Raw genomic sequence first — 12,982 nt, forward strand, 5'->3', positions numbered from 1 at the left:
GTTATCGGCGCCGCTAAACAATAATCAAGATTTTCCTTCCGAACTGAGTCACGGTGTCAACTTCCGCACCAGACAAATACAAATCACTATCCACTATCCATTGCTAAATGAACAGTATAAAACTGCGCTTGAAAACATAGGTTTCTACCCAAACATCCACCAAAGCAACGAACAATAACATAAGTCGCCCCTCCAGCGTAACATATTCCATTAAACTATGGGACTACAGACATATGGACGCAGACAAACTGACACGACTTTTGATGGACACTGACTGGGACAGACTTTTGGACTGTGACTTGGACGACGCAGCATATAACTTGACTGACGCTCTATTAACTGCAGCCAAAGCAGCCATTCCAAGTCGGAAAATTACAATAAAATCTCACGACAAACCATGGCTTACCATTGAACTTAAACGAGAAATACGCAAGCGGAATAGGCTTTTCAACATAGCAAAAAGACGTAACACGGACGATGACTGGGAACGATGGAGACGACAGCGAAACAAGACCACAGAGACAAACCAAAGACTTAAAAATAGACACATACAAAACCAAATTGACAAACTTCTTGACCATAAAAAGGACCCACGATCATATTACAAAATTTTAAACAGTATTATCGGAAAAAGGACTCATCGTAGCATGCCACCGCTTATAAATCAAGACGGCATACCAATCTCAGACGACTTTGACAAAGCGACAATCTTAAATGACCACTTTGCATCCCAGACTCGACTAGACACACACAACTTGCAAATGCCTGAAATCCCTATTCCTGTTCCCCCTATTCCTCCGCTAACGGATGTCCAAGTCACCGAGCCCGAAGTTCTCAAAATTCTAAATTCCTTAGACATCAACAAGGCAACAGGCCCGGACAAAATTCCTAACAAATTATTAAAAATGTGTGCACTTTTACTTGCTGAACCTCTGTCCAAACTCTTTAACAAATCACTTCAACTAGGAAGGTTCCCCTCACTTTGGAAAAAAGCCTGTGTCACTCCAATCTTCAAGCAAAAGGGATCTAGCTCAGATCCAACAAACTATCGTCCTATTAGTCTTCTTCCCAATCTCTCTAAAATTCTCGAAAAAATCCTTTTTTCCAAGATATATTCTCATTTGAATGGAAACAACTTACTTTCAGAAAAACAAAGTGGATATCGTCCGGGCCATAGTACACAAATTCAGCTCTTGTATCTAACTCACCAGCTATACTCTGCTCTAAACAAAAGTCAAAACTTTACAGCTATCTATCTTGACATCTCGAAATATTTTGATAAAATTTGGCATGATGGACTCCTTTTAAAATGCAAAATCGAGTGCAATATTTCCGGTTCTCTGCTAGCCTGGCTTAACTCTTACCTTACAGATCGCGAACAGGTTGTTCGTGTTGGAAACAGTCTATCATCATCCCAAAAAATACTATCCGGTTGCCCCCAGGGCTCGGTGCTTGGACCTCTTCTGGCCTTAATTTACCTCAACGATCTATCAAACAAGACCAAAAATGACGCTCTCTTTTACGCTGACGACACTTCACTTTACTCTTCCCATCCCCACGACAGTCAGGATCATAGACGCTCCTTGCAGAACGACCTGGACGAGATTAAACGATATGGGACTGACTGGGCCATCACCTTCAACGCTAAAAAGACACTACAACAGACATTTACAAACCGACGAGACAGCTGTCCTCCAGCACTCACATTTGACGGGCAGGACATACCGACCGTGACAAGTCATAAACATCTCGGACTGACACTCTCGACGGACCTTCACTTTCGCGCACACATCAATAACGTCATTCGGACAATTAACATTCTCCTAGGACCGATATATCCCGTGGCTAAGCTTCTTCCTAGACCAGTCTTGAACAACATTTACTCTACCTATATAACACCTCATTTCGACTATTGTGATATTGTTTACGACGGACATTTGACATCAACTGACGCCATCCGACTCCAGACGCTTCAGAACCGCTGTGCCAGACTTGTAACAGGGACGCTTTATCGAACACCAACTACCGCATTACTTACCGAACTAGGATGGGAACGACTTGAGACAAGACGATTAATTCATAAGCTTCTATTCTTTCACAGACTTTACTTCAATCATCCTCCTCTCCCTTCATACATTAAAGACATATTGACAGAAACCAGACAAGACGCCACGGGACTTAGACTTCGCAATGCTCAATCTCTTACTTTCCCCCCTACCAATCTCACTTCTTTCTATAGAGCCTTTTTTCCTTCGACAATAAGACTCTGGAATACTCTCCCAGACACATTGCGTAACACCTCATCCCGCTCCGCTTTTGCTCGTCAAGTCTGGCAGCGATTTGGGGCACCAGAGCCACCCACTTTCTTTTCTTTCGGCAACAAAACGCGTAACACACTACACACACGATTGAGAGTGGGCATGACGACTCTCAAGGCACACCTGTTCAATATACAACACCCCAACACACCCAGCCCAGTATGTGCTTGCGGTTATCACGATGAGAACACAACTCACTTCATACTCTGGTGCCCACTTTACCATACACAAAGAGTAAAACTTATAAATGCAGTTCGAATCATCACTCCCAATTTTGACAATTTCTCAGCGAAATTAAAACTTGATACCCTTCTCTTTGCAAAAGACTTAAACAAGCATCAAGGCACACAAATCACCCATCACCTTCAGACATTTATTGTAGAGACAAATCGGTTTACCAATACAACATAACTGTTTAGTTAGTGCATTTAAGTACCATTGATATTAATGCAACACACTGCTTACATAACACTACACTACATTACAAAACACAAAACATGACACTATGACGCAAGCTGGCCCGATTGGAGTCGTCCGTCGCCTGGGGCCGGGTACTGTCTGCTTTTTTGGCTCGGCGGGTTTCGGGCGGGGTCGACGCTTTCTGATACTTTGGTTTGGTCATGTGTTCTTTGTTTAACTTAATTGGAGAGGCGCCTTTGATTTAAGCTTTTTGCTTTTGCGCCAATCCTCTATTGTTTTGTGCGTTGTTCTTGTTTACATATGGAAAAAATACAATGAACTGAACTGAACTGAACTGAACAATGACTTCGAGTTCCACGGCCGCTAAATTCGGCGGCACACGGACTTAACCCTATTAGTGGCAGGCTCCTGGCTACCCCCTATTAGTGGCAGGGGGGGGGGGCTGTTTACGACCCCCCCCTTGATATCTCGAGATCTAACGGGCCGATTTTCAAAATTCAAACGGCATTCGATTTCGCTCAACGTGATCTACATTTCTAAAAAATAAAAATTAAAAAAATGTCAATAGGGGGTAGAGGGGGGTAAAAACGGGCAAATTGCAGATACATTTTAGACTGTTTATCACGGCCAGGTTTCTGAACCAATCTTAACCCTCGCCCGCACATGGGGGGGGGGTTGCCACCCCCCCCCCCAGGCAGTCTTTTTGCTCTGCACTCCACATTTTTAGAGCTAGAAGGCTGATTTTTCGTATAGCTGCTCGTCTATCCTTTCTTGATGTCCACTGAAAATTTCAAGTTTCTGTGATTTTTGGTTTTGGAGATATGACCTTGTTTTTCAGGTCATGTCATGACCCAAATGGCCAATTCTCAACATCTTGCGTTTGCCATGGGCCTTGTGAGCTTTTGACACCCTGATTTCGGCCTATTTTGCCAGTCTTACCTCCCACCTATCATGGAACATGTTGTTCGACGATGTACAGGGGTCAAGGTCAGGGTCAAGGTCAACCTAGGTCATCTAAGATAATTGCGTTTTAGGCAAGCTGAATTTACTTTTTGTGAAGTTTTTTGACTGCATTTTTGGTAAAAGCTTCTCAGATCATGATTTCATGTGATATGGACCCAAAAACAATCGGTGCACACATCAGTATACACACAGACACACACAGACATACAAACACATATAATTGACCTTGACCTAACTTGACCTGAAATGACCTCAGCAGCAAAATTCTGGTCGGATAGTGTGACAAAGAGGTTCTAGCTGGCTTGGCACCAGAAAACAGCATCGTCTTCGGTATTTGATAAGCAGCGCACTTGATATCCAACGGTGACCCAAAACAGCAACATTTTTTAGTTTGACCTGACCTGGAAGGTCAATGACTGACCTGAGAAGGTAAAACTGGGTATCATTGGATTCGTCTCTTCCCAAAGAATCTTTTTGGTCTTTACTGCTAAGCTCTATCTCCAACAGGAACGAAATGGCGCGGGGGGGTGGCAACCCCCCCCCCCCCCCATGTGCGTTCTAGGATGGGAAAATGGCATGTGCGGGCGAAGGTTAACGCAACTTTTGCCGATCGATAGAGAGTGAACCAGAAATTCACATGGATCCTAAAAATATGCATTTTCAAACATCATAGGCGGATACAGATCATTGGGATTGGGGGTACACAAAAAGTATAGTAAATAAGGTTTTTGTTGGTACTGTTTCTAAAAATGGTGGCAATGGTCTTGTTATGTTACAATTTTCTTATGAGAGAACGATTACAATTGTATTGGTCATGCATATAGGCGGTGTCAGGGCACCTATGTTGGGAGGTAAAACATAACCCCCCTTTTTGGACGCCTGGATCCGCCTATTATAGCAAAAACGTGTCAAAAGAGGATGCACAATAACTTTGTATATGTTATCACATGATACCTTTCATTTACTGTTCGTAAAACTGGTGCATACAGTTATAATACATCAGCATCGTGATCTTCGCCCAAATGACTCGCTTCACGAATAGGACCCCCCAATTCCCAGTGCTCTGGAGCCGCCCCTGGTAAAGTTATGAACTTGAAATTTTCAGGGAATGTGCCCAATTTAGTTTTAGGAAAAGTCAGAAAATTTCAGCATCGTAGCTTCAGCGGTTTCGGAGATATTCCCGAAAAACCTGAGGGGTGGATAAAAACAACCCCCCCTGCCACTAATAGGGTTAATAGTTATTGCTAAGTGCCAAAGCGTACATTTCAAATTTTTTTAATCAAAACAAGTTTTTAACACAAAAATAAAACCCTACTTTAGACAGAGAAGCGGCAGTGCACTAACGACATTATTATTTGGTCCGCATGCTAATTGTGGATGTAGCAATCGTCTCAGTAAGCAAACAGCAAAGGGGCTGGGCCTCCCAACTAAAAAGAAAACTCACAAAAACTCAGGAATTGTTTGTTTTCAAAAAGCCATCTTTTACTGGGACCATCTTTTCGTGTTCTTCTTTTTATGAGGACCGAGAAACTTAGTCACGAACACTCCTTTAGATTCGAGGCCTCATCAGCCCATTTCAGTTTCTTAGACGATGCTAAGTTGCTATTGATGTGGCAAACGCTGCACTGAGTGATGGTGCAACACTGAAGTTTAATTCCCGCGTTTTAGGAGAGGTGCACCTGCCTAATACACGTGATAAACTCCCTTCAACTCCACATACGGTGCAGGTGAAACACTTAATGAACAAATGGAAATAATGATGCAGTGCAAATGCTAAATTGAATTATTGAAGAGCCATTTAGAGCCAACAATGTGTGCGGTTGTTCACCATTGTAATAAAAAAGAAATAATAATTACGCATGTGTCAATGTTTAATACAAAACTGCAGGTAGATTGAAAGCTTGGTGCATTCGTGTGTACCTATCATTGTGGGTTTGGCTTTGGGTTTGTCGGTGCTACTTATAATTTGTGAAATTGGCTGCATTTAGCCCAAGTTGTCTAATCAAACTAAGAATCGACCAAATGAAGCCGAGACTTATAAATAAAGGCCGCGGTGGGACGCACGTGAGTTCCCGGTGCACGTGCGGCGGTGGAGGGGTTTCGCACGTGCCCACATGCCACGTGACACGTGGTGGTGGTGAACGATGCGTCACAAGGCTTCATCCGCGACGGAAACTTATCGGAGAGGAAGGACATAATAGACAAGGAAACGAGACGCCCAGTCAGGGTGATCCCTCTCCCCCCCCCCTCCTCCAGGTCACTCATAATGTTTCCGTCATAATATAACGCCACCACCACTTCCCGGCAATCAGCTGATTGCTGCCGGCAGTCAGCTGATTGGTGCCGGAAGTGTCGCTCAGCTGACTGAAGTCTGAGAGGTGTTTTATGAATTATGAATTGACACGGAACTGCCGACGACTCGGTGCAGTGAGGCTCGGGTCTGCCGAGGGATAACTGAGACGCACTCTAACCAGAGCTGTGCCATGATTTTGATATGAGATCCATGATCCATCGTGTTTTATTTGATACTTTAATATTTGTAAGCGCGGTTCTCGACAACCTCAAGATCAAGGTGCATGTTTAATATTTCCTACAGGGGCGCGGGAACTACTTTCCGACTGGGGGGGCACACACCATAATAGAGATTAAAGGGACCCTCCCACCTTCAAAAAAGTTTATGAATTGGCATGAAAGTGATGTCGCTCGGTTCAGAAAGAGCGAAAACGAATATCTACCAAATTTCACCGAAAAATATTCACCGGTTTTCAAGATATTAGACTTTTACTTTTGTTTAATTTTTTGGGATCTCCGCTGTTTCTAGCGACTTTATTTTAGAAGTGCGGCGTTTGCGGCAGATGTTGCGCGCAAATAGCATATACCACCGCGTGCTACAAAACGTTTTAGTCAAACATTTAAAAATCGTTAGATATCTGCGCTGACGTCACACATTCAGAGGGGTATTCCTAAGCATTAGCCCCTCTGAATCAAAATGCTGCAATTTTGAAATTCAATATTTCTGATTTAAGGCATTTCTCGATGTTGTAAGTGCCGAAACCGGTAATTGTGAGCCAGGGACCCCATTTTGGCTATCTCAACTCAAATCTAATGTTAAGATGGGAGGGTCCCTTTAACCTAGGGTACCCCCAAATCTAGTTTTCTCACCGGTTTTAGGCCACTTATTTTTCACCCCTCGGCCTTTTTAACAAAAAAAGAAAACATTTGCAAACAAAGTGTGGTATTCCGTCTCAAAGCTGTGGGGGCACCGCCCCCACGGCCCCAGAGTTGGGGGGGCAAGCTGCCCCCACTGCCCCCCCCCCCCCCCGGCTCCCGCGCCTATGATTTCCTATGTTAAATATTTCAATGCATGTGGTGGCGTCTGCTTGACTATAGACGTTTATCCGGGAACTATTAGATAGAAACGTAAGACGGAAGACGGAAGTTAAGCAATGCACCGCATGATATAAATGGGAAAGGCAATGGGAACGTGTTGTTTTTATATTAAAATTGGTTACACATGTGTTTCGGGAATAATCCCTTGGTCACACCATATAAAAATAACTACCTATATCGAAATACAATCGAGGTCGAACGGGGTCGAATGGGGACGTTCACAGACACTCACAGATTAGCAATTCTATACATGACTGAAAACGTTACACTGCTTTTCGCCCGGAACCCCTACTTCCTGAAATCATTTTTCAAAATTAATTGAGCAGTGTGCTTGCTGAGTTTTACTTTACCCGAATTCCCATTGAAATTACTAATCGTAGAAATAAACGCTGCTTCCACCGCCTGTCGGTTACGCTTATTTAATCCCACGCATAGGTTTGACATCGCCGACCAGTTTGGCAAATGCCCCGCGTCATCCACATGCTGCACTATGGCGTTAGATTCTTGGTGATTCCGCAAATCTCTTTTGTGTTCCTCTACCCGTTTAGCTGCACCCCTGTATGTTTCCCCTATGTAGCTTTTTTCACAAACGCCACATGGAATTTTATAAACCACACTGTTTTGGTTGCTTGCTTTCTTCTTGCGCCGTAAAATATCCTTAATTGTTGAACCCGATGGAGATGTAATGTTTAAGGCTCCCCTGGTAAAGCTTGTGATCACTTCAGATTGTTCTGACAGAGGTACTGATATATATTCCTTTCTTTTCGTGGCATTTGAATTGGAGGATCTTGAGCGGATCTTTATAGCTTTCTTTTCTAGCTGAAGGAGAAGACCCAAAGGGTAGCTGAGTTTGGTAAAAGTTGTCCTAATGTACTCTAGCTCGTTCTGTAAATATTCCTTTGAACAGATAAAATCCCAAAACGACTCCAGTCTTCGTTCTTTGACTGTGCGACGAATAAAAATGGATAAAGTCATTCTTGTTGGTCGGTTTCCGGTATACGGAAAACATCAGTCTTGATTCTCGGTTCCAAATCAGTGTGTCTAGGAAAGGGAGCTTGCCATCTTGTTCCTGTTCGCAGGTGAACTGTATTTTCGGGTGCACGTCGTTGAGCTTTCGAAGAACACTGTCTAAATCTTGTTGCTTGTAACCAATTTTAATATAAAAACAACACGTTCCCATTGCCTTTCCCATTTATATCAATACGTCTATGTAATAATAATAAAAATGCACCGCATCTTACTTATCATAGGATGTCATCCCTAAATGCTGTACGTGATTCAAGACGAAGAGCTGTAAGATAATCTCATTAGAAGGCATTTCATTGGGTAAAACCCACATCTATGTACATTACGATTCTGACACTGCAAGTTGAGAGTTGTCTCAGCGACACAGGAATTTTTTCACAAAGAATGTGGTCAACTTGCAAATAAATGTAAAATGTATAGTACTGTGGACAGAATGCTGAGGTATATGATTTATCACACGCATAATGCATATTTTGGCTAAGTTCGGGTCGCACACGGCACATACTTCAACAAGCAAAACTAAGCACGATTGAACCGATGGATAATTGCACTGACCTGCTAGCCGGCCGCCGGGGGTGACCGGTGACCTTTCTACGGTCACTGATGACGTCATACGCGGCGACATGTGACCCGAAAAGGTCAGACCTGTCGGGAAATAGAAAACAGGGAATCAGCGAGTTTGATGGGTTCAATGACATAGAACAGCAGTCGACGAGTTTACATCGGTCAGTTACATGACAAATAGCTAGGTAAGTAAAAAATGCGAAAATGCTGGAAATGAGATTGGAATTACAGGATAAATGAAATGAATGTTAGCGTCAATGGTTGTGGTTTACAGACTCAGATAAAGAAGCTATAGAACAGCTATACTTCTGTCTATCATTTCCTAGAAATAGTTCCGGGAGCGCAGAAACATCTCCACTTGCCAGTGAGGGTTTGTTGTAATGTCGCTGAATCCTTTTCCCGCCCCTTGTCTCGGTAAGCAAATTCCAAAAGGTAAGCAGAAATTAGAGTCGACACTTAAGCGTCACCACATACCCACAGGCTCAGCCGGCTGCTGGCATCGTTTATCAAATGCTTCCGCTGACCGTATCGGGCGTACATAGGTCAGGCTGCAATGTGTCAGCTCAGACCGCGATATTGTGACTCAGAACTGCAGCCATTCAGCACATTCTAAAGTCGGGCTGTATTTTAAGTCTCTCTGGAGAAGAACTGCGATGATTTAAAGTCATCTAGACAAAAACAGCGACATTTCAGCACCTTTCAAGCAGTGGAAGAGACATTTAAACAAAGTTCCAAGTGAGGACGCAAAATTGCAAATATCTTTGAAGTAGGGCTGCAATAGTTCAGGATTCTTCTCCCGCCCCTCAATGTCATTAGCTGTTGATCATCTGACGTTCCTAACACCAGTGTGGTGAGGTTTAATAGATCCCAAACGGTCTTCTTATTGGGTCTCGAGCCTAGCTAACACAGACTCAATGTTCCTCAATATCAATGTTTCAAGAGTCACTGCAGTTTGAAAATGCAGCCCATGACGCCGCTTGACTTATCTGAACCAAGCCTAACAGCATTGTTTGCAGTGATCTTGTACACTGATAGGGGAGTCCCAAAAGTACTCGAGGCTTTTCTGAGGAGCTCTATAATCCTAACCCAATAAGTACACCCGACTAATGGGAGTACTAAGTTCAAAGTGCGCTGTGCTTCAATCATTTGGTTTACCTATGGGTCGAACAGCAGAGGTTTACGTACCGCGCAACAAATACCGTCCCATTCATTGTTGCTTACGTTCTGTGCAGATGCCCATTTATAAGTGTGGCTAACCTTTCATAATGGTCTACCTGTGGGCCTGTGGACGCATCAGAGATAGTAGCAGGGATACATCAATGGTGATGGGTGCATTACGAAGTATGTAGAACACACTGATATATAAATCACGTACCGTATGTACGTATTTCATTAAGACCTAGCAAAAGGCCGCAGTTGGGGCAGTAAATTACGCCCCGTATGTATAGTGTAAAACGTGGTTAAACGTAAAAGGTTGACTTCCAAATGCGTAAATTACGTACCATGCAGCAGCGGGGTCCAGCCGTGGGCCGGTGGCGGCGGTCGACAGGGCGAGGCGGCCCCCTGAAGGGGCACCGCCGCCGCCGCCGGCACGCTTATGGAGAGCTCTGAAACCGAGAAATACGCACCGTCAGGGACACATCCAGGCCTGTTAGACGATATTTAAATTCATGTTGCGCCGATTTTCATAATTCATATTATGAAGTCTCCTTTGTCAACATCAAAGCTTACAGTCCAAAGCAAGCCAATATGTGGTTTCTCGTGCGGAAGATAGGTATGGACGGCATCGTGTTCAAAGAAGATCTGAAGTAGTGGCAAACTACAAACACAAGTTCACATCGACTTCCTATCGTTTACAAACTAAGCCAGTCAGTTGCTGCACGTGACTTCCACAAAACGTTTGCAAACAGTTGTAAGCTGGTCACGTGATCAAAGTTCTGTTCTCGTAGAAGCATGTGAGCTTCAGCTTCTTAGCAAAGTGACGCAACTTCGATGCCAAGGACCCAGTAAATTACTTAGACGATCTACGACTGTCTTCCGTATGCTTGTTCTGAATGACGAACCGCAGTGGAACAGGCCCTTCGATGCGATCTCCGTAATGCCTAATGCCTATTTTGGTTCGGATTGGAAGATTGGGGGACTTTGCTCTGAGCTTGGGTCAGTTTCGTGGCATACTCAGAAGTCAGAGGACTTGGAAGAACTGGTGAAATTATCGCGATTCATTCTCTTCAATTCGTACTGATGTTTTCTTCTCTTTTGGAAACTTATACCTCCACATGAGACTTCCCGTCACGTTCTTCCCTATCTCACGTGACCCCATACCTCGTGTTAGATATCGTATCACGTGACTGATGTGGTGGTGGCGGAAACTCATCGATCTCTCAGAGCTAATACCATGCTAATACACACCAAAGGGGAGTAACCCCAGTGTGTGCCGTGCTGTACAGACTGCAGAGGCAGGGGTTGGGGACTTCTTGCGTGCCACCGACGTCGGTAGCGGAAGACCACATCTGTGATCGGCGCGAGGAAAACTGAACGGAAAAAAGGAAAACGGAGCGCAGGTGTCTTTGAGGGCCGAGCGGAATAATAAAGTGGAAGAAAGGGCGACTTCGAAATGGCGCAAACAGGCTCTGATAGGCAGTGGCGCGGGAACCGGGGGGGCTAGGGGGGGCTGAGCCCCCCCAGCTTTTCGGCTGGGGGGGCTCGTAATGTATTTGAGCCCCCCCCCCCAGCTGGAGGAATCGAAATCGGAAATCTACCAACATAATTTCATAGATTCATACATAGGCGTGGGAACCGGGGGAGGGGGCAGTGGGGGAAGCTTGCCCCCACAACTCTGCGGCCGTGGGGGCGGTGCCCCACAACGTTTCATGAGGCCAGGAACCGTCGGGCAGCTTGTCCTCCCCAAATTAGGGGTTGTGGGTCACAAAGGAAGAAAGCATGTAAGTGAAAAATCCACCTATTTCACTGGCTCGGCAACTCATTTGGCAGATAAAAACCTTTACTCCAGGTTGCCAAAACGGTAGTTTCTTCACTCAGCTGAGACGGAATACCTCACTTTTTGAAAATATTTTCGTTTTTTTTTTTTGTTGAAAAGGCCAAAGTCTGAAAAATAAGTGGCCTAAAACCGGTGAGAAAACTAGATTTGGGGGTACCCTAGGTTGATTTCTATTATGGTTCAGCCCCCCCAGTCTGGAAGAAGTTCCCGCGCCACCAGGGGCGCGGGAACTACTTTCCGACTGGGGGGGCACACCATAATAGAGATCAACCTAGGGTACCCCCAAATCTAGTTTTCTCACCGGTTTTAGGCCACTTATTTTTCACCCCTCGGCTTTTTCAACAAAAAAGAAAACATTTGCAAAAAAAGTGTGGTATTCCGTCTCAAAGCTGTGGGGGCACCGCCCCCACGGCCCCAGAGTTGGGGGGGCAAGCTGCCCCCACTGCCCCCCCGGCTCCCGCGCCTATGCGCGCCACTGCTGATAGGACCACTCCGGGGCACGTTGGATGAGGGCGATGTAAATCAAGACTGGCAATGCAATAAATACGACGCACCGAGAACCCTTTTAGATTCACAATAGATTTCTTCATGGGCGTAGGAACCTCAAGAAAAGTGTGCGTGTGTGTGTGTGGTGGGGGGCAGTGAAATTTCAATGTCACTTTGTGGGAGCCCCATTACCCCTTGGCCCCCCGGCTCCCTGTTCCTGCCCCTATGGATTTTTTTTTTTGACGAGCTTAATAATTTGGCCACGAGCTGGTCGCTCCTATATATGCGAAAATTTTGTAGGTTTTTATATAATACGTTTAATGATATGAAATGATTTGAATGCCACTCATTCAGATGCGTCGCAAAACAGGGTCGTTTAAAGACACCATCATCATTTATAAGTCATTAGCAGCCAAAATATAATTAAACACGGCAACCATTCCGAGTGCTGATAAATTAGGACACAGATTACCGGGACAAATATGAGCCTTACATTAAAACCACCAGTCCCATTGGCCGTTTATCATGCAGCCTGAGCTGTGTCCCAACATCAAGCGCGCTTAACCTTGGCTCCTTAGCTTATTTCATACAAAGTTCCAGTTTTTAAACATTGCAGAATTATCCTTTCTGGGATTCAAATAACAACAAAAAAGACGATAACTTGGGAATAACGGCACAAACAATTCACAAATCACGGTCACGTCAGTGCATTATATTGTTTCATTTAGTCTTTAAGCTGAAGGCCGGTATGATACCTAGCTAGGCGTAGCATTTCTTTAAAGGTTAATGGTAAATCCATTCGTTATCATAAGCCTTG

General features: G+C 44.5%; 1 protein-coding gene across 1 annotated transcript in view; it reads right to left on the bottom strand.

Moving 5' to 3' along the window:
* Window positions 1-10,288, bottom strand: part of LOC122373515 (protein piccolo-like) — a gene marked incomplete at its 5' end in the record, with an annotated part of 71,239 nt that extends 60,951 nt beyond the window's left edge. Inside the window, 2 exons of the mRNA XM_043351648.1 lie at window positions 8,673-8,762; window positions 10,184-10,288. Of these exons, the coding sequence (XP_043207583.1) occupies window positions 8,673-8,762; window positions 10,184-10,288 (195 nt within the window). The remainder of the gene's footprint in view (window positions 1-8,672; window positions 8,763-10,183) is intronic.
* Window positions 10,289-12,982: the final 2,694 nt, after the last annotated feature.

This window comes from Amphibalanus amphitrite, unplaced genomic scaffold, assembly GCF_019059575.1.
Source record: "Amphibalanus amphitrite isolate SeventyFive unplaced genomic scaffold, NRLGWU_Aamphi_draft 001508F_arrow, whole genome shotgun sequence".
In the NCBI taxonomy this organism is placed as follows: domain Eukaryota; kingdom Metazoa; phylum Arthropoda; class Thecostraca; order Balanomorpha; family Balanidae; genus Amphibalanus; species Amphibalanus amphitrite.